At 36.7% G+C, this 22,466-nt stretch overlaps 1 protein-coding gene across 2 annotated transcripts; it reads left to right on the forward strand.

Annotated features, from left to right (window-relative positions):
* Positions 1 to 4,916: 4,916 nt before the first annotated feature.
* LOC127417989 (sulfate transporter-like) lies at positions 4,917 to 20,103 on the forward strand. 2 transcript variants are annotated; one of them, XM_051658290.1, is made up of 4 exons: positions 4,917 to 5,014; positions 14,517 to 15,119; positions 15,305 to 16,044; positions 16,470 to 20,103. In XM_051658290.1, exons 2-4 carry the CDS (start codon positions 14,535 to 14,537, stop codon positions 17,224 to 17,226), a joined length of 2,082 nt encoding a protein of 693 aa, XP_051514250.1. In that variant the 5' UTR covers positions 4,917 to 5,014; positions 14,517 to 14,534; the 3' UTR covers positions 17,227 to 20,103. The 2 variants fall into 2 exon arrangements, with proteins under 2 accessions (XP_051514250.1, XP_051514251.1); XM_051658291.1 differs by lacking the exon at positions 4,917 to 5,014 and adding an exon at positions 8,541 to 8,574.
* The last annotated feature ends 2,363 nt before the right edge of the window (positions 20,104 to 22,466 follow it).

A 22,466-nucleotide genomic window follows, 5' to 3' on the forward strand; every position in this document is an offset into this window, starting at 1 on the left:
TCATTTAAACAAATAAAGAATCAATATGGAGCATTTTACCAAATTTTGTTTATCATCAGGTTGTTGAGCAGGAGTTCTTAATAAAATTTTATTTTGATTATGGGAAACAATGTAATCAGTGAAGTACCCCTGAAAAAAACAAAAACAAAAAAAACGTACATTGACTATAGCACTCACATGCTTAGCCAATAGTGCCACCAAGTGTCACAACCAAGTCAGTGTATGACACAATACACTTTTTTTTAATGGCAGGCTTTTTTTTTTTTTTTTTTTTTTATTTAACCAAGTAGGCCTAAACGTGTTCAAAGAACTTAAGGACAGCACACACTGTTTGCGTTGTTGTTAATGCACTGTTCCGAGAACTAGAGTTGTAGGCCTACAGTTGAGCTCCAATAAATTCAGTGATGTTAGAACAGCTGTTGGTTACTTCTTCCAATGTGCAGCGCAGCGAGAAAAGGCTACATTGCTTTATTTTGAGTCACATATAAGGCTATTGTGCATGCCATTTTAGAACCAAGCGAGCTAAGGCAATAACCAAATGTGCTCTTCTAGTAAGTCTTCTCATGCCCTCTCTCTACCATGTGGAGCGCTTGAAAATCTGATTCCTTTTAGTAAACCGGTTCAAATGAAATGTAGCTTATCTCCACCGGATACATCAACTCTTTTGAACATGTTGCAGGTCGCCAGTCTTGTATTCAATAGTGCCATTCATAAAGTCAGGATGGGGGTGAAGAATGAGAAGAATAAAAAGAAAGAAAAAAATGGTAAATGTGAATACTGAAGTTTCTATTTATCCATCAATATCTTTATCTTTAATATACTCCTACCAGTTAAACCTGTGCTTTTCCCCTTCCCGTTTCTGGATTTAACAAACTTTTTAATGTTTTTTTCTTGTTCTTCTTTTCTCCTCATCTCCTCCAATAACAGTTCTCTTTCATCACTATACTATAATGACATGTTCTACTGTTTCTCTGACTCCACACCATTCACAAAGTCCAGTAGGATGCATCGATATTAACTGCATATTATTATTGGGTCCATTATGCCCCAATCTCAATCTTGATATTATATTTTCTTCTCTCCTGCTCCTCCCAGAGTTCCTTCCCCTCGCCACTATTGACTGTATTGGGTATAGATGTCTCCCCTTAGTTTCTGTATCCCAATATTGTTGCCATCTCTTATATATCTTCTTTTTTATTAATGACTTGATTTCTGACCTACTATGTGAGATCTCCATTTCCACCGAATTCCTTCCCATTGCTTGTTTAGCCAATCTATCAGCCTCCTCATTCCCTTTCACTCCCTCATGTGCAGGGATCCACACAAACTGTACCTTCACTCTTAACTGCTGTAATGAATGTAAACAATTCTTAATTCCTTAGTTCTTCTGCCTTCCCCGCTTCTGCATATGACACATTATTGTTTTCCATCTCTTTTTGCACTTCAATTGCTCTCTTTCTGATCTCACACCATCCATAAGCAACACTATGGGCAAATTCCAATTGAAAGTGTTCGTCCCTATGCACTACTCACTACAAAGGACAAAGCTCTTGATGTGGGCTCTCTAAAGAGAGCATGGCATTACAGTTTGAATGTACCCTTCACTAAAATTCTTGTAAAAAGGCCCTTTGTGAAAAAATTTACTTTCTTACTTTTGTTTGTAAAGACTCTTCGAGTGACGTCCCCTTCCCGAAGTGCCCTTCAAGGGCGCAAAAATGCCGTTTGGAATACACCCAATGTGCTCCACTACAATTGCAATACTTAAAATTTCCCATAGTCATGCTCTTCTCCACAATGCGTACATCTCTTTTTGAACATGCATACCTTAGCAATATGTCCATATCTTTGACAATTGTAGTATCGTAAAGGCTTACTCACATATGCTCTCACAGGATAATTCATATAACCTATCATAACCCTAACTGGAAAACACCTGTCTGGAACCTCAGCACAACAGAAAAGCTATCCACTTTGTTACCTTCTCTAGTCACCAGCAAATGCCTTGCATCTACTACTTTACCTCCCTCTATATTTCCTTTCAACTTCTCAATAGATACTCCCAAAGTTACTCCTGTGATCAGTCCACTAACAAATAACTTTTCACCTTCTGGCTTACAACTCACTACCTCTTGATAACACACACTATTCTTTTTCATTGCTTTATTTCTCTGATTATCGCTACTACATGACATCAACATTGCCCCATCCTGCAGTACTTTAGCATACTTAATATCACCTATTATCTTTCTCAACTCCTTAGTCAACACAATTGGGCTAATCCTTGTCATACCATATCCTTCTTTAATTCTTACCACCATTTTAAATTCCTCACTCTTCCCACCTGCATTATCACCCTCTCCACCACTAACCCCAATGCTACTTACCGACTCTTCCCCGCTATCTTTTTTCTTTTCTTTATCTCTTTTTTGTGACTCTTTACTCCTCCCTTTACCTTTGTCTATCCTATATTCATCCCATCCTCCTCTTCTGACTCCTCAATACAACCTGATTGATTCTGAAATGTTTTGCTGTTTTAAATCAAAGGTTTGGCTACGCAAGACTAGGGCCGCATAAATGCACGTGCTTACCTGAGCCCCAGGGCCCCGCGGTATTGATGTGGCCCTGTATTGCAAAAACCAGGGGTGTTTTCTTAGACGAGGCAAAAAATAGAATGACAATCCACAGTAAAAAAATAAATAAAAAAAAAAGATAGAAATTTCAGGGGGAGAAAGGGTTTTGCCTCGTTTGAGTCCATTAAATTATCATGAAAGTCCTAAAGTGTGCAGTGAATTGAAGTGATCACTACAGACTAGTTCTAAAAGTAAAAAATCCTATACATTTTTTCCATAGGGGAATTGATTATTAACAATAACTTATAAACCTTTGATGACAGACCTACAGTGAGCTCCGAGGTTGTTTATCGATGGTATGTGCTTCTGCTAAAATAATCAGTTTATGTTATTTTAACTTCATAGCACCAGTGTTTTTGATGTTGTTGCGTGAGTGAGGTGTGAGCGTCTCCAGCGCATTTGGTTAGGGTTATGGGGAGGGGGTGCACCCAGCACCCCAGCAACCCCTAGATGCGGCCCCATTCCAGCACCCCCCTAGATGCGGCCCACCCCAGCACCCCCCTTGATGCTGCCCTGCCACTGAATCAGGCCAGCTAACTGTTAGATTGCATGATATCCCATCTTTTCTTTATACTGAAGAAGATGATTATTCAGGAAGTTAGTCTTTTGTCTAAATTTTAAGATACTTTAAATCTTTTGAAACTTGATTTGTGATTGAAAAATATCAAAATAGCTTTTCTATTATTTAAAAAAAATGACTAACACTTGACTGAGAGCAGTGATACAATTCAGCCCTGATTGCTGAAATGTGTCTATTTGGTGTAGTGCAAACCATGCCTTTATTAGTTGATTAATTATTGCTCTTATCATTTGAGGGTATTATTTGGTTCTCTACAAATGAGATCATAGGTGTATAAAGTTTACATCAACTTGTCTTGACAATATCTTTAATTAAAACAATTTGGTTAGTGAATGTTGTGATTTTTAAGGAATTCAGGATGAAAGGTGTTGCCAACATAAGCCTTAGGATTGTGGTAACCTGGCATTATAAAAAGAAAGTAAACTAAAAGGCAGAATTAATCTGAAAACTTTTAGGATGTTTGAAGGAGATTCCAGTTACAGCACCTATACAATATACAATTATTACCCTTAAACTCTGTATGTAATTTCAACCTAAAATCTTGATGTCAGGAATTTTATTTGTCAACTACCAAGTTACATGGCGTTTTGGCAGAAACTATGGCTACCATGGTACATTGTACTAGAAGTATTAGCAGGAACAGGATTATTCAGAAATGAAAAGCTAACAAAAATCTACAGTGTCAAATTCTGTTCTATAGGCACATCCATATATGAATGGTAATTACCTAAAATGTTTTGAGAATGATATGCTGATGAAAACAATGCACAAATTAGTGTCACAGTAATGTTCAGCGGTGGAAAGATTCCACAAGAATCTACAGTATCAAATCCCTCCCTGTGTTCTAGGAACTTTCATACACTGTTCTTTGTTTCTTCGCAGTGGAGTGCGGCTAGATTTCCACAAGCCTGTGTAGAATTTGAGGGCCTTATGGATTAAAAGCTACAGTCTCACAACAGTAGCGCACTTGTTTTTCTTCAGCGGTTACCTGACCCACAGGGTCTACTTTACCCTATAGAATGTTTTATTCATTTGTTGATATCTGTGAATGCAATGTCTATATTGTTTGCTGTTTGTATATGTATGAGTTGAACTGGTGGCAAATGAGTTTCCCCCACAGGGATTAATAAAGCTGTCAATCAATGTAAACCCATTTCTATTTTAGGTCCTCAGTAAATCTGCCTAGTAAATTATGAGGCTTCTTGTATAAACAACATTTACTGTAAGCATGTTCAAGTTTGCTGACATCAGGGTGAAGTTAGTAAAATGGCATAAGTTAGCAAAGCGGCTAATATTGCTTACAACACCATTAATCTCTAAGTCATCTATCTCAAAGGCATTATTTACTATAAGAAGTAAATACAAATGATCATAATAAGAGTTTCTGTCAACTCATAAGTAATACTGTAAATTGCATTTCTGAAACACTGTCTTACCAAAACCACAATTTTTCTTACTAGATTCAGTGTTTAATAAGTTTCATTGCATGAAATTTCCTTGTTTGTCAGTATTTTTGCAATATTTTTGTTTTAGGTGAAACTCTCATGTGTGAGAGTTTCAGCCATAGTGGACCTGAAAGCTCCTGTAACAATGTAACAGTTCCACATCGTAATGATTGGTCATGCTGGTTAAACAGGCATTGCTCCATCTTAAAATAATGTACAATGTTAGCTAAGATTATCATTATCAGGAAGCCCAGCCTGACAAGGCTTTAATATATTGTGTAATAATGTCCTCTCAGTGTTCTGCTCATGACACTGATGGATTAACGTCTTGAAAATCCCTCTGATCTTACTCTTAGGCTGTGAGTATAGTTTTTCCCCCCTCTTTTTCACAAAATTTGTTGTGGCTTGTTGGTGCAAGGCATGATTCTTTGACTGCACCGTGGAGTAATTATTTTCCGGTCTGGTGTTCATTGACTTTATAGACACTTTTCTTTTAAATTATTAGTAATCTTAAGATTTTCAAAAACATTAATTCTGTTTCTTTATTGCAGTCATGATATGAAATCCAATAATGCTTTTAAGCCTAATTAATTAATGTGCTTTTATGTCCTTTTTTTTTTTTTTCTGGAAAATTTTCTGAAGATTATGCATTTTTCAGTTAATGTCTTGCTTTATTTTGGTTGCAAGCTGGTTTCAGTGTTTTAAAGGTTCCTGTTACATGTTGGTTTCAAAATCAAGGTTAAGGGAGGGAGATTTTTTTCTACACTGAAAAAAATAATAATTTTGTGGTGAAGTAAATATAGCAAAAAATGATTAAGTACTTTCAATGAATAAGTTAGTTTAAGCATGAACTTGAGTAAATTCTGCATTTGTACTTAATTCAAACATGTAAAAATTAATGTTCTAGAAGCTTATAAGTAAATATAATTTATGATTGTTTGTTGTCTTTACAATGCATCATCATGTATCAATCATAGAGTTGTAATTTAGTATTTATTCCCTAATTTGAAAATATTTCACAGGTAAGTAACTACTTAAAATTTTATTTAAAGGCATAGTTCACCCAAAAATAAAAAAAATATCTCATCATTTACTCACCCTCATGCCATGCCAGATGTGGATGGCTTTCTTTCATCTGCTGAACTCAAGTGAAGATTTTTCGAAAAATATTTCAGCTCTGTAGGTCCATACAATGCAAGTGAATGGTGACCACAATTTTAAAGCTCCAATAAGCACACAAAGGAAGCATAAAAGTAATCCATAAGACTCCAGTGGTTAAATCTCTATCTTCAGAAGGGATTTGATAGGTGTGGGTGAGAAACATATCAATATTTAAGTCCTTTTTTTTTTTTTTTTTTACCATGAATTCTCCTTCCTGCCCAGTAAATGTCAATATGCAGAATGAGAATCGCCAGAACTAAAGAAGAAGAATGTGAAAGTGGAGATTGGTAGAAAAAAAAGGACTTAGATATTGATCTGCTTCTCACCCACACTTATCATATCACCCAAGTTCACCCAAAAATGAAAATTCTCTCATCATTTACTCACCCTCATGATATCCCAGGTGTGTATGACTTTCTTTCTTCACCAGAACACATTTAAAGAAAAATAGAAAAATATCTTAGCTCATTAGGTCCTTAAAATACAAGTGAATGGCAATTTTTCTTTTGAAGCTCCAAAAATCACAGACATTCAGCATAAACATCATCTATATGACTCCAGCATTTAATTAATGATCACTTTTGGTGTGAAAAAAATATCAATATGTAAGTACTTTTTTAACTATAATCCAACGCTTTTGAGAGTGTGGAGTTCAAGCAGTCTCTCGTGTGACGCATTCCGTTGCCATGATACCGACGTACTCTCACGTAAACTCCACTTGGTTGAGACATCCAGGATAAGCACACAAACACACCATTGTGAGTAAATAAACAGATAAATACAGATCTAAACCAAAACCAACGAAGCTAGTGTACTGCATTTCTCCTTCTCACTTGTAAACAGCACTGCTCTTCCGGCTGTGACTCACGTGCCTCAGTTCTTGCGTGTTTCAAATGCCAATTCATTTACATCACAAGCGCGTACCGCTCCTGACCAGAAGCATGATTTAAAGTTTTAAAAAAGTACATAAATATTTATCTTTTTCGCACCAAAAGCGATCGTGTCACTTTAGAAGACATTCATTGAACAGCTGGTGTCGCATGGACAGGTTGGGGAGTAACGGAATACATGTAAAGGGATTACATATTTAAAATACAAAATATGAGTAACTGTATTCCACTACAGTTACAGTTTAAATCATTGGTAATTAGAATACAGTTACATTCAAAAAGTATTTTGATTACTGAAGAGATTACTTTGCATTGTATTGTCATTTGTTTCATTTAATATTTAATCCTTTCAGATGGAAAACATTTATACATAAAAATGATGCGATCCAAAGTGCATTTGAACAGCAGTGAAACACTTTCTTATGAAGTTTTACATTCATACGAGCAGACAAGAGTCACAACACAGCTTTATTTTGAGTTTATGATGTGATTAGTTATAGAGCTGCCTTAAACTGGAAATTTCTGAAATTTCTTGTTTTGGCTGCATGCAAATCCTCTCCTGCCTGCCTTCCCACTGCTTAACATTTGCCTTCTTTGACACAATATCACACATAAAATCGCACATAATAACAAATAAAAATGTGTAGCATTATAAACCTGTGCATATATTTCCAATAGCATGTGCAGATTTATCATGCTAAACATTTTTTTTCATTGTTGTGTTATTATTCTTTGATACAGAAAAAACAAAAAACAAAACAAGCCTATATGTATACTTTTAACAAATAACCTAACAAATAGGTCATAAGGACCTGGTTTTGTGAAAGAGGTGTCATAAAATAGATCAAGAAAGAACAAACTCATTAAACAATCAACATTTTTAAACTCTTTTTTTAAATCTTGCTTCCAAAATCAGGGGGCAGTGTCTGGTCAATAAAGGATCTACAAAACAAATCAAGACAAGCAAGAAATAATATCAGCAATTTACTGTGGTACCCTACATTTGACATCAGCTATGGTTGGCAAAATGTTATAATGGATATGTGCATTTGTTAAGATGAGAACCTTGTCCTCTAACTAATGGAAAATAGCCTTTAATATGACTACGAATGACTGTAAAACATTGAATAGCAGCCTCTGTTTCTTTCTTGAAGAACCAAGTTCCATATAATTAAACATTAACCCTAGCTAATTTAAATTCTCTGACAGCTAAATCAAAAGTAAATCAAAGTAGCTTAACCTAGCAGACATTTGAGGAAATTAAAATGAATTTAGAATTCATACAGCCAAGTCTTTGATGACTAAATGAAGTAGTAGGCTAAAGTGAAGAGCAACACAAATGTACGAATCATACTATTGCGAAGGCTTATCTTATAAATATTAATTCAGCTTTGCTGACGTTGCCCTCCTGTTGGGCAAGAAACGAGACGAAACTGAAACTTAATTAACATTCATGAGGATGTTGGCCAATCATGTTGACACTTCGCGAACTTGATTAATATTCAAAATCATGCATGCATTCGCCATAGTAGGATTCGCAATTTCTCAACCAGGACATACAGGGCTGTGTTCTCAATGATGCCTTTCATACTGTGGCATGGTTTTCATATGAAGGCAGCATTTTTCAGGTTACAGCCCATCAGCATTTCAGCCCCAGCTCTGAAATAATGCTCCAGTCACGTGACTAGTAGTTTTCGCTGTCCATGTGATTATATAAACATTAGCATGGCTTCATATGTCACAGAACAAATTTTGAGTTTCAGTTACAGCTCTAGACATGCAACAAGTCGGAACTTTTGGGTGATTAAATGTCTTCCCGAGTGGTCATCATGACTGAATGAAACAATCTCATAGCGCACCGGTCTGAGGTGAGTTTTCAGCACTGTGAATCTGTGCAACTTTTAAATGCGGCTATTTTCTTCAGCAGACACATTCACTCAGTTGTATATACAGGGTTGGGGAGTAACGAAATACATGTAACGGGATTACGTATTTAAAATACAAAATATAAGTAACTGTATTCCACTACAGTTACAATTTAAATCATTGGTAATTAGAATAAAGTTACATTCAAAAAGTATTTTGATTACTGAAGAGATTACTTTGCATTTTATTGACATTTGTTTCATTTAATTTTTAGTCCTTTCAGATGAAAATCCTTTATAAATATAAATGATGCGATCCAAAGTGCATTTGAACAGCGGTGAAACACTTTCTTATGATGTGTTACATTCATACATGCAGACGGAGAAGTAAGTTTGAAGTAAGTCTGGAGCAGAAGAAATAGAAATAAACCTTGTGTAAATTGTCAGCTTTATGCTAAGCTAAAATGCTATTTCTAGCCATTTTACATGCACATGTTACCAGACACGATCATATTTTTTTATCAAGAAAATTCATGTTAGATCATAATTTCTTTTTTCTAGTAAGACCTTTGATATTAGAACAAAAATCTTATTCTTGATAATAATTTTTGTATTGTTTTCCTGTAAAAATATCTAAAAATCCTTAAAACAAGATCAGTTTGATGTATCTTGTTTTAGAAACAACACAGCATAAGATATTTAGGTTGTTCAGAGAATGTATTTTTAACATGTGTATTTTGTGAGTTTTTATAGTCAAAACAAGTGAAAAATCTACTAGTGCTGAAGAAGTAATCCAAAGTATTTAGAATACATTACTGACCTTAAGTAATCTAACGGAATACATTACAAATTGCATTTTACAGCATGTATTCTGTAATCTGTAGTGGAATACATTTCAAAAGTAACCCTCCCAACCCTGTGTAAAGACAGTTACAGGTTGGATATTAGATGGATATTCACCTGTACTTTTTCTTACGTCCACCATCAGCAGTTAGGGACCGTCAATATAGTGACAAATCTAATTTTCTAAAGATTTTAAAATCTAATCTAAATTTACCCATTACTCCAAAAACTTTCAAAACTGGTTCTAGCTGATCCAATGGAAGAGACACATATTGCACACACTTTGCTACTTTAAGAACATCCACTCACTAGCCTTAAATATTGCACACCCTTTTGTTTGTCCATTTTTATCTCAGGTGATTTTACATTCATTTTTATATGTTTTTAATTGTTGCAAATTTCTATAGCTCTCTGGCTATGTGACCTACTGACCTCAAACAAGGTTCAGAATATCCATTGACTACCCTTCTTAATTGCACACCCTTTAGTTTGTCCATTTTCATCTCATGATTTTAATTGAATTTTTTGAATGTGGAATTTCAATAGCTGGTATTGGTATTGTGACCTACTGACCTCAAACAAGAGTCAGAATATTAATTGACTACCCTCTATATTGTACATCCCTTAGTTTGTCAGTTTTCGTCTCACGTGATTTTACATGAATTTTTCAAACTTTCACATTTCAATAGCTCCTTGATCATGTGACCTACAACCCTCAAACAAGGGTCAGAATTTTCACTGACTACCCTTCTATATTGCACACGCTTTAGTTTGTCAATTTTCATCACACATGGTTTAACATGAATTTTTCAAATGTTCAAATTTCAATAACTCCTTGGTCATGTGATCTACAACCCGCAAACAAGAGTCAGAATGTTAAGTAACTACCTTTCTATATTGCACACCCTTTAGTTTGTCCATTTTCATCTCACATGATTTTATATGAATTTTTTCTTAACTATTTCAATAGCTCCTTGGTAATAAAAGTACCTTTTTAATTAATTTAGTTAATTTTTTAAGGAGTAATATTCTAACGAGTTACTTTTAAAAGTAACTTTTCCCTGTACCAGTGATGACGCAAGTTGGTACACAGTGATGGCACATTTGCATATAGTTGTTGACTTTGATCAGTGTGAAATGTTTGTACAATGAAATGTAAAGGAAGCAATTTGTGTGTTTTCATGATTGCTGTCACTTCCGAGTTTGGGGTATTTGTGCTCATCCCTACTTTGTAATAATTAATGTGACAGAGCAAACAACAGTCCATTTAAGTCAGTTTTAATTGTATAACGCTTTTTACAATAAATATTGTTTCAAAGCAGCTTTAGAAAAAGCTAACCGCAAAACCAAACACAATAGTGGCAAGGGAAAAAATTCCCTTTAATTTCATTCAACAAAATTCCCCTAAAGGAAGCTTTCTTTCAGAACAGGAGACAAAATGACTATTGAAGGACTGGGTGAGTTTTATCCCGTTTGGCACATACAAACCAGCAGCAGGGTTACTATAACATTCTGCTGTCCGGGAACTCTCTCTGCGGTTGGGTTTACACATCTGTCTTTGCTTGTTCTGTACTGCAGTGCACCATTGTTTTGCCAGTCCTAACTGATCTGCAGAACCTTTTACGTGTTTATGCAGGATCACTTTGGTGACCTTAAACAGTACTTCACTGCGGCCTGCTTGTTCATTCAAGATTCAAGTACAGAACTTCATTAGCTGAGCTGGAAGAGTTTGACTGATTGATTTCTCATTGAGCTTGTAATTGTGAAGTCCCTCAAGGTGCTCACACAAAAGTTTTACAGGTTGCCTTCGAACGACGCCATGCTGGGTTAGTGGGTGTGACCACAATTCCATTATCTCTTTATTTTCTCTCAGTTATGCTGCCTTTCTTTTAAAATTATCCTACTTTGTCGAGAAAAAAAAACAAAAAAAACATGGAGGACACCAGATTCATTCCTGTATATTTCTTGGGGAACTCTTATTTTGATGCTGTGATATGTTTTTCTCAGGCAGCTTGCTAACAATAGTGGTATTTTGAGAAAGTACATGCTATTTTCTCGGTGTAAAAAATTTACAAAATGGCAAGCGCCAACAATTAGCTGTATTTAGAAAAATGCATAAAACCTATCATTCACTACAGAAACCGTACTCTCCTCCACCACGTTGAAAGTTTACATCTCCTCCCAACTCGGAAACTCTAGTATCAAAATTTTAGTTTACCAGTTTACCAGTCTTAATTATGGCTTGTGGGGACATTCATGTGTAACTTCCGAGTAGGAAACTCATATTTACGATAATGTCGATAGCACGTGAAGGCAGCATTTGTTCTTTAGTAATCTGGATGAAGTTCTGACACAAATTAATGTTGGGTATTGATACAATGGAGGCAGTAGTCTATGCTGTTTCATTGTCCTGAGACTCTATTGGACTGGACTCCTCTTACACTGGGATGCTGGTGGAAAATTCAGGTCATATTTCTCCCCAAAATTAAAAGGGTCCAGAAACCATTTTTTAAATTATTTAATCAGAGTAATTAAAGATAGTACATACAGTATACAGGCAAGTTTTCTATGTATTTATATATATAATTTTATTTTTATTTTTTTTGTTTTTGTTTTTTTGTTTATTTGACCCAGACATGAAGAGCACTAATATGACTTGGTAAATCATAAAGAGAGGTTATGTTTGTTCATGCATTGTCAGCCGCATTCCAATGGATTTGATTGATGGCAATTTAATCAGATCTTTCTGCTTGAATGAACTGATTGTTTGCAAATGCAGTCTAATCTTAGTATTCTATTGACACCATAGATTAAGTAGTCACAAAAAAACCCCAAAGTGCAGTGTTTTACTGCTGTATGTAATCATTAATCCTTCACGGTCCTTTTATGAAGCTACATTACTACTAAGTGAATTTAAAATTAACACATAGAATCATGTACCAAATCACACTGCCAAATTAAATTAGAGAATCAACATTGATCTCAAATTGATGAGAACAAAGCAGTAGGTCTCAGTGGGGTTTCAAAGTACTTTGAATCCCTTTGCTTCGTTTGCTAAGTAGCTAGACTGAGCTAGACAATCAAGCAGTCTGTACAGTCATAATGAGTGATAATAGCCTACTTGCCATATTTTTTCTCTGATGAAGCAAGAAGTTGCAAGTTGAAGTTGTAATTAAGTTCACTGACACTGAAGACACATCTCTAAAGGAATAGTTAATGCTAGTGTTATACCCCTTTTTGCTGATTTGATCATGTGCTCAAAAGTTTGCATACCCTGGCAGAAATTGTGAAATTTTGGCATTGATTTTGAAAATATGAATCATCATGCAAAAAAACTGTCTTTTATTTAAGGATAGTGATCATATGAAGCCATTTATTATCACATAGTTGTTTGGCTCCTTTTTAAATCATAATGATAACAGAAAGCACCCAAATGTCCCTGATCAAAAGTTTACATACCCTTGAATGTTTGGCCTTGTTACAGACACACAAGGTGACACACACAGGTTTAAATGGCAATTAAAGGTTAATTTCCACACCTGTGGCTTTTTAAATTGCAATTAGTGTCTGTGTATAAATAGTCAATGAGTTTGTTAGCTCTCACATGGATGCACTGAACAGGCTAGATACTGAGCAATGGGGAGCAGAAAAGAACTGTCAAAAGACCTATGTAACAAGGTAATGGAACTTTATACAGAAAGGGTATAAAAAGATATCCAAAGCCTTGAAAATGCCAGTCAGTACTGTTCAGTCACTTATCAAGAAGCGGAAAATTCAGGGATCTCTTGATACCAAGCCAAGGTCAGGTAGACCAAGAAAGATTTCAGCCACAACTGCCAGAAGAATTGTTCGGGATACAAAGAAATACCCACAGGTAACCTCATGAGAAATACAGACTGCTCTGGAAAAAGACGGTGTGGTTGTTTCAAGGAGCACAATACAACGATACTTGAACAAAAATGAGCTGCATGGTCGAGTTGCCAGAAAGAAGCCAATGCCACAAAAAAGCCCGGTTACAATATGCCCGACAACACCTTGACATGCCTCACAGCCTCTGGCACACTGTAATTTGGAGTGATGAGACCAAAATAGAGCTTTACGGTCACAACCATAAACGCTATATTTGGAGAGGGGTCAACAAGGCCTATAGCAAAAAGAATACCATCCCCACTGTGAAGCATGGTGGTGGCTCACTGATGTTTTGGGGGTGTGTGAGCGCTAAAGGCACAGGAAATCTTGTGAAAATTGATGGCAAGATGAATGCAGCATGTTATCAGAAAATACTGGCAGACAATTTGCATTCTTCTGCACGAAAGCTGCGCATGGGACGCTCTTGGACTTTCCAGCATGACAATGACCCTAAGCACAAGGCCAAGTTGACCTTCCAGTGGTTACAGCAGAAAAAGGTGAAGGTTCTGGAGTGGCCATCACAGTCTCCTGACCTTAATATCATCAAGCCACTCTGGGGAGATCTCAAAAGTGCGGTTCATGCAAGACGACCAAAGACTTTGCATGACCTGGAGGCATTTTGCCAAGACGAATTGGCAGCTATACCACCTGCAATAATTTGGGGCCTCATAGACAACTATTACAAAAGACTGCACGCTGTCATTTATGCTAAAGGGGGCAATATACAGTATCAAGAACTAAGGGTATGCAGTCTTTTGAACAGGGGTCATTTCATTTTTTTCTTTGTTGCCATGTTTTGTTTTATGATTGTGCCATTCTGTTTTAACCTACAGTTGAATATGAATCCCATAAGAAATAAAAGAAATGTGTTTTGCCTGCTCACTCATGTTTTCTTTAAAAATGGTACACATATTACCAATTCTCCAAGGGTATGCAAACTTTTGAGCACAACTGTAATGTATTTATTTTTTTTACTTGTGGGAAAGTACTTTGCTTTACCACCTTTAGCCTTTTTTACTTCTCTAAAATATACTTAAGCTTTATGCTTGGGTATTGTGTGAAAATAAAAAATAGATAGTAAACTGAAAAAAACAAACAAAACACATTTCCTCTACATCAGACATGGTCCAAAATATCCAATATTACTGCATTCTTTTTAAGCCTAATTAATGTGTTTTGTTGTCCTTTTTCAGTGAGAGCTTCTGGACACTATGCCAGTTGAAGAGGTCTTCTGTGTTTCCACAGAGAATGATTCAAAGACAGGGCCAGATAGTCCCTTCCTTTTGGAAGAGTGTGAGAAAGAGAAGGAGCCCTGGAAGTCAGTGTTGAAAAGGAAGGTGGTGAAAAAGTGTTCATGCAGTACAATTCGAGCCAAAGCCCTGCTTGTAGATTCCCTCCCAATTCTGAAATGGCTGCCACGCTATCACTTCAAAGACTGGATCATTGGGGATGCCATGTCAGGTCTTATTGTGGGCATCCTGTTGGTACCCCAGTCCATCGCTTATTCTTTACTGGCAGAACAAGACCCTATTTATGGGCTCTATACCTCCTTCTTTGCCAGCATTATCTACACCCTGCTTGGCACCTCCAGGCATATCTCAGTGGGAATGTTTGGAGTATTATGTCTGCTGGTGGGGCAGGTGGTGGACAGGGAGCTTTCTCTGGCTGGATACCCCTCAGACTCCAATCAGACCACTCTGGGGAGTGTTGACAATAGCACTGGTCTGATCTGTGACCGAAGCTGCTATGCAATCATGGTGGGAGCAACACTAACTTTCACAGCAGGGGTCTACCAGGTGAGTCTGTGGTGTAAGGATATGAAAGACCTGCCAGACTGCATTGGTGTCTTATTTATGAGGCTAATTGCTAGAGAGTAATGTAACTTGTAACTGCAAACTTGTGTATATCTTATTCCATCCCAGCTGAGTGCAGTCTTTGAAATATCCAAATGTATTAATGTTTTGCTCCGCTTGATTTGCAGGTGTTGATGGGTCTTCTACAGGTTGGATTTGTCTCAGTCTTCCTCTCTGACTCTCTGTTAAGTGGTTTCGCTACTGGCGCCTCTCTTACCATCCTCACATCACAAATCAAGTACTTTCTGGGGCTTCACCTTCCTCGTGTCCAAGGCTGGGGCTCACTCATAAAAACCTGGATCAATCTGCTGAAGAATCTGGGCCATACCAACATATGTGACCTCATGACCAGTATTCTCTGCTTGCTTGTGCTTGTACCCACCAAGGAGCTTAATGAACATCTCAAGACAAAGCTCAAGGCCCCTATTCCCTTTGAGCTCTTTGTGGTCATTGCTGCTACTCTGGCTTCCCACTTTGGCCATTTCAATGAAAAATATGGCTCAGATGTAGCTGGGGACATTCCAACAGGCTTCATGCCACCGCAACTACCAAACTGGTCTCTCATACCCAATATCGCCATTGACGCCTTCTCAATAGCCATTGTTGGTTTTGCCATTACTGTGTCTTTATCTGAGATGTTTGCTAAGAAGCATGGTTACATGGTGGACCCTAACCAGGAGATGTATGCCCTTGGGTTTTGCAATATCATTCCAGCCTTCTTCCATTGTTTCACGACCAGTGCCGCCTTGACCAAGACTCTTGTGAAGGAGTCAACTGGTTGCCAGACTCAGCTCTCCGGTTTGGTGACTGCTCTAGTGCTGCTGCTTGTCCTGCTTGTTATTGCCCCTCTATTTTACTCATTGCAGAAGTACGTAGGAATCATGTCATTTTACTTGCATGAACTTAGGCCATATCCACACTAATATGTTTTTGGTTGGAAACAATTTTTTTTTTTTTTTTTTTTTTTTTGCTGTGTTTGAGCCTCGTGTCCTCACTAAAACAGCATTTTCCTCCACTGAAAATGGTTTCAAAACTGCATATTTTGGAAAACAATGACAAATGGAATACATATTGGTGTGGACATGGCCTTAGTATCATTACACTGGCAATGTTAGAATTATTTCTGAAATCTTGAAATATGAAATCATTTGGAACACAGTGTTTGGAAAATGTCCTTGGAAAGTAATATCAGTAAAATACTTCTTTGGTTTTCATATTATGTAGAGATTTTCATGCTGAAATTGTGTAATTCTCTTCTGATCACTGTTAATTGTGTCCACTTCATCTTGGCAGATGTGTACTGGCCATCATAATTGTCGTCAACCTCCGTGGTGCACTGCGTAAGTTTGGAGACGTTCCCAAAATGTGGCGTGTAAACCGCGTGGACACTATGATCTGGCTGGTAACGATGGGTACCTCAGCACTCGTGAACACGGAGCTAGGCTTGCTCATTGGAGTTCTGGTGTCTGCATTCTGTGTGCTAGGCCGAACCCAGTGTGTCCAGGTCCTCCAGCTAGGTCAAGCAGGGGATCGCGAGATCTTTGAGGACATTGCATCATACAAGGGCCTTCAGACCCATCCAGGGGTAGTCATTTTCCGCTATGAGGCTCCAATCTACTATGCCAACCAAGCTCAATTCAAAAAGTCACTGTACCGCAATGTGGGCCTGGATCCACTCAAAGAGAAGACCAGGTGCAAGAAACTGGAGAAGCAGAAGCAGCAACATGGTGGAGAAGAAAAGAAGCAAGAGATGGAAGTGTCCACCAATGTGTTTCTGCTACAGCATACCACCCTCCATACGCTGGTCATTGACTGCAGTCCAACGCTGTTTCTGGACACTGCAGGAGTCAATGCTTTGAAAGAGGTATGCAACGACTGCAAAGAGTTGGGAGTGCATGTACTTTTGGCGCAATGCAGCACCTCTGTCATCGATTCCTTGCGGAGGGGAGGTTACTATGACCCAAAGATTGGTAGAATAGAAATACAGTTTCATACTGTTTGTGATGCTGTCTCTTATGCCCAAACCTTGATGTCACAGAATGGTAATTGAGACACTGTGTAATGCTCTGCATTGCATGTATTGCAATTAATGCAGTTGTCTCTTCTGACATTATACAGAGATTTATTTGTGCAAATGAATTCACAAATTTACATTTAAATGATTTTATGTATATATTGCAGTACTTTAAAAACTAGAAGTTTATCTGTCACTTTTCAAGCCCTTGTGTATCTCAGGACTTTTCTACAGTCTTGAGGGTCAGCATAAACTTTAAAAGCACAAAAAGTGTACTAGTCTTAAAATGTGTATTATGTAAAATGCATTATGTAGCAAAGACATAATGCCGCACAGTTAGCTTAATTTGAATTAATAATTCAAGTGCTTAATTGCTTTTATACATGAAATGGTATATTTACTCTTTATGACCTCCTTCTACTCTAGTTTGTTACTCATATTCAGACAAAATTATGTTATATAATCTAATTTGTGACATTTACCCAACTTTATGGGTAGCTATGCATGTTGAAATTACTATAAAGTCTGGATACCCAGCGATTGTACTCGGCTGAGTAAAAGTTGAAGTCTTTCACCCAGTCACCAGATGTTTACCTCAGTTGCAGAAGCACCGGAAAGTGTGACATTGTGCCTTGTCACTATGACTTTGCTACCATGGAGTAGCATTTGAAAATGTGCAGCCTTCGTTTCTTAAAGGAACAGATCACCCCAAAATGAAAATTCTGTCTATTGAGGACTGAGACTGTCAGTCCCTAATATTCTGCTTAAAATCTCACTTTGTGTTTCACTGGAGAAAGAAATCAGATTGGAAACAGCAAGAGGGAGAGTAAATAGTGACAGAATTTAATTTTTTTAGTCAGTTATCTTTTTAAATAAAGGCTTTTCTCAAGGGGCCAAATAAGATGTTTGGTCAGGATTTTGACTTTGTAGAGAGGATTTTAGTTATTAGGGGGCCAAGCAGTGAAGCTGCTGGAACCCTATTGTAACTACTGATTTTCTTATTTTCCTTCTTTTTTTTTTTTCTGCCCTAAAAGTGTCTGGGCATCTGAGACCATAAGTCATGGAGACACCAAACTTGGCAGGATGATCCCAAATCCCCCTCACTAATCAGGCGCACAATTGCCACCCATCTGACCCTAGGTGGCACTATAATAAACACTTTAACGTTTTGGTTCATATCTCAGCAACCGTAAGGGCTAGAATAAAAATGTTTTCCTCTTATTCCTTGAGTCAAGCCCTGCAAAATTCAGAACTCTGATTTTATTTCCGTCTATAATTTTTCCCGCCATTTAGAATTTTTTGAAAAACCTACTTTTTAGAACTCCTCCTAGACCGTTAGTCCGATCGGCATGCAATTTGGTATACATCACCTACATGACAAAAGTTATACAATTCCGCCTGTAGGGGGCGCTACAACTAAAAAACGGTCATAACTTTGCAGCCCTTTGAGCGACAAAGTTCATATTAAATATGCATTATCTTTGGTTCAAATGCTAGAATATTCAAAAAAAAATGTATTCGACAAATTAACAAAAAGGGCCACCACCAGGCAATGCAATTTCAGCACCTTATAACTCATATTGGGAATGGCTGAGGGTTATGGAAATTACTATACACAAGCAGGGTATCAACTCGAAGCCGCATATAAAATTTTATGAAAATCGGCCACACGGTGGCAGTATAATTAGCTGATTTGCATTTTTGCTCATAACTCCGGAACCGTATAGGCTACAATACAAAGTCCACCAGTGCCCCGCAATGATAGGGTAACTTTATTTTCCATTTCCGCAATAAACTTTTTTTTTCGATTTCGATTTATTAGAAAAACCTACGTTTTCGAACTCGTCCTAGGCCGTTTGCCTGATTATCACGAAACTTGGTATATATCATCTACAGACTCTCCTGACAAAAAGTTATCAAAAGAATTTTGATGCGTCTAATTGTTTCAAAGATATAAGCAAATATGTTTTGGGCATGGCCTATAATGACTAATTGGCCTTTATCTTGTAAAAATTTGTTTACATAGACAAGAGAACACTCTGAGGTAACATGCCGAGTTTCATTCATTTTTTTATGCCAGGGGGCGCTATAACTTAAGAAAATCCTATTTTTGCAACCGTGCTCAAAGCAGGTGAAATGTCACACCAAAATAGCAGTCCACAGCATCCAGAGGATCTTTTCTGTCAAATTTGTTTGTTTTGATCATCTCGCCATATGTGCTTGGCCCCCGACAATAGTTGCTTGTGGCTATATTTTATTATTGTTATTGTTCATTCTATGGAGAGAAGGGTTTGTCAATGGCATTCATGTTTGACCTATTGAACAGGTCTGATGGAGTACGAACACAGCAGGATGTTCAGGAGTGAAGGAGGTGTCCAACAGTTACTGCATACCTTTGCTCAGGAAACATAACAATCTGTCCTCCTGTTGGCTGAATTAGAGCAGGGTTATGAATACAGATGCTGGACCTATTGCCAAATGTTATCCATGATACAATGTAAGAACAAATTGCAATGTTATTCGTGTATTTGAATATATTTTATGCCTTTTTAGTGAGAATTGAGAACTGCTTGTTTTGTTGTTAATGTTATATTAGTGAAGGCTGAATTGAATATTTATTGAAACCTTTCTGTAGTCTTATGTTCTTGCTTTTTTCTTTTTCTATGCATCTTACTCTATATTAATAGAATTCTGAAATTGTCTCAGAGGCTTTACTTATGATTGTTACAGTCCAGATGTATTTTGTATTCTTAATATATCAATATACAAATTCAGTTATTCTTACTATATCAAAAATTACTACATATTGACTGAGTTTTTATAATCATGGATATTGGGTATCTGTATATATAAAAATATGACTTTTAGTTGTTCTAACACACAAATATAATTTTTCTTTATAATTAATACAAAATAAACCAAATATTTACAGAAAAGTAAGTTGTTGCTCCAACTTGTCTGTCTTTTTTGGAAACTAATTTCATTTACTCTGTATTTCAACAGAATGTATGCATGAAATGCTTTAATTTCAGGCATAACTCTAGCATTCTGACAGCAACACTAAAGTAGTATTTTGTTCAGTTATTGTTGTTCTGAGTGACAAGGATGGATTATGAACCGGGCCAAAGGGGTCAGTTCCCCTGGGCCCCAGACTGGGGCCTCGAGAGGCCTCAGGCTGAGAGGACTGTGATGTTGGAATCTTCATGGTCTCTAGGAGCTATTGTGTCATCAGTCAGATACAAGAGGTTTCATTTAAAATTATTCACTGTACTTATCCTTTAAATCAGGTCATAAGGAGATTTGAAAAAAGTTTTGAAAACTGTGTTGTGTAACTTCAACAATGAGAGTATTGCTGTTTTCTTTGATTGTTTTGACATTTTCTTTAAGGAAATTACTGGGGTTGAGATAACTAAGAACACCAAGGCAAAAAAGACTCTGGACTGCTGTAGAGCCTTAACCTTTTCATTTTTTTTTTTATTTCATTTATTTAAACTTATCCTTCTTAGAGAATTTTGTACTCATGGATTTTGCAATTGCCTCATTTTAGATTATTTAAGTCATTACCCATTTGTATTTGATTGTTTACTTCTGTACTTTTTTATTCTTCTTTGGTCCTGACAATGCAAGTAAATGACCAGACCTTTAAAGCTCAAAATCCCATAAAGGCAGCATATAAATAATCCAGAAGACACCAATGGTTAAATCCATGTCTCCAGAAGGGATTTTATAGGTGTGGGTAAGAATCAGATCAATATTTATGTCCTTTTTTACTATAAATCTCCACATTCTTTAACATTCTAAAAGTGAAAGTGAGTAAATGATGAGAGAATGTTCATTTTTGGATGAACTATCCCTTTAATCTTGACAAATTATATATCATTAGAAAGATTTAAAACTCCAGCATCGTTATTTGACCATTGTTTTCAGATAAAATATGTTACAGTGATAGTAATTAAAAATTTGTGTCATGAGTAAGCTACACATCAATCAAGCTGAATCAAGCTGGGAGTTATTGATATTTCAAATAAAATGACGAGCCACATACCCATTCAATCATGTTTCATCCGTTTATTTGTGATCACAGGGCTTCATTAAACAACATCCAGGGCTTTTAGTACAAACGGTTGAACATTTGGAGAAATACTGATGGATTCTCATATGTTTACTTGACATTTCTTCAGAGAGAATGATCTGTGTATTATATTATTATTACTGTATTATAATTTGTCCAACATTTTTATTGGCTCACATAACATGTTAGCGTAGTGTCACAGAAGGTTCAAGTGTTCAGCATATGAGGTCTGAAGAATGCGCCTACAGCACAATTTAGAAATTTGAAGAGTCTTAGATTATTTTCATATTGACCAGTCACTTATGTATAATGTGTATGAGCATTCACTGTGAAGTATTGTCCATGGCATGATTGTTATGGAGAACAACTAGCGAACACTGCTATGTGTAATATGCAGAAATCATATGGTTATTCAGCTAATTGTGTCATGGTTGTAATACATGTTTTATTTCAGTTATTTTAAAATTGTATCAAATTTGTATACCAAGTTAACTAGCTCTTTGTAAGACTGATCAAAAAGTCAATCTGGATTATTACAGTTACAAATTAATTTCTAAATAAGGGAACTCATACTATAAATTTGGGCAGTATTAAAACGATAAAGACGACGAAGATGCAAAGAAGATGCAAACAAGACTAGTGAGTAAAGTTAAGTAGGCAGAAGTAGACGTCAAGTTCAGTGAGACGAGTGAGTGAAGCAAAGTCATATTTTTGAACCCAAAGGGACGCCATAGATATTAAAGGGCCCTCTAGATTCATGCATTTGTATTTTTCATAGTCAGATGGCACTACGTGATTTGTTTAGTTCGTCAAGTGTTGGGTTTGTGATCGGAAAGGTTATGACGCATCGTTAATTATCAAGAAGACTATTTTAAGATATCAGGGAGAGATCATATATATGTGGAGCATTATCAGCAAATAATTATGATAATGAAAACTACAATCCTTAATTGTTTGATCAATAAATATTTATTTACTTTACATATCAGCCTTCCCGGAAAAGTCCCTCAAGGACAGCCACTGATTGAACTCAACCCTAACCCTAATTTTGGCAAAAGTGTAAATGGTGTGGTTTGGTGCATGCTTTCCAAGTAAGGTGCTTTAACTTTAAGCTACACCAGGGTGCAGCATTGACCTGCTGCAGACAGTCTCTTCCATATCAGCACCAGGATAGGTATATATTACAGATGAAAATTCCACCGTT

This window comes from Myxocyprinus asiaticus, chromosome 27 (assembly GCF_019703515.2).
Source record: "Myxocyprinus asiaticus isolate MX2 ecotype Aquarium Trade chromosome 27, UBuf_Myxa_2, whole genome shotgun sequence".
Classification (NCBI taxonomy): Eukaryota; Metazoa; Chordata; class Actinopteri; order Cypriniformes; family Catostomidae; genus Myxocyprinus; species Myxocyprinus asiaticus.

Excerpts from the sequence above, each read along its gene's own strand:
- LOC127417989 (XM_051658290.1), top strand. The coding sequence starts at position 14,535 with ATGCCAGTTGAAGAGGTCTTCTGTGTTTCCACAGAGAATGATTCAAAG. Across the intron at positions 15,120-15,304 it reads TCACAGCAGGGGTCTACCAG|GTGTTGATGGGTCTTCTACA; the intron begins GTGAGTCTGTGG and ends CTTGATTTGCAG. Across the intron at positions 16,045-16,469 it reads CTATTTTACTCATTGCAGAA|ATGTGTACTGGCCATCATAA; the intron begins GTACGTAGGAAT and ends TCATCTTGGCAG.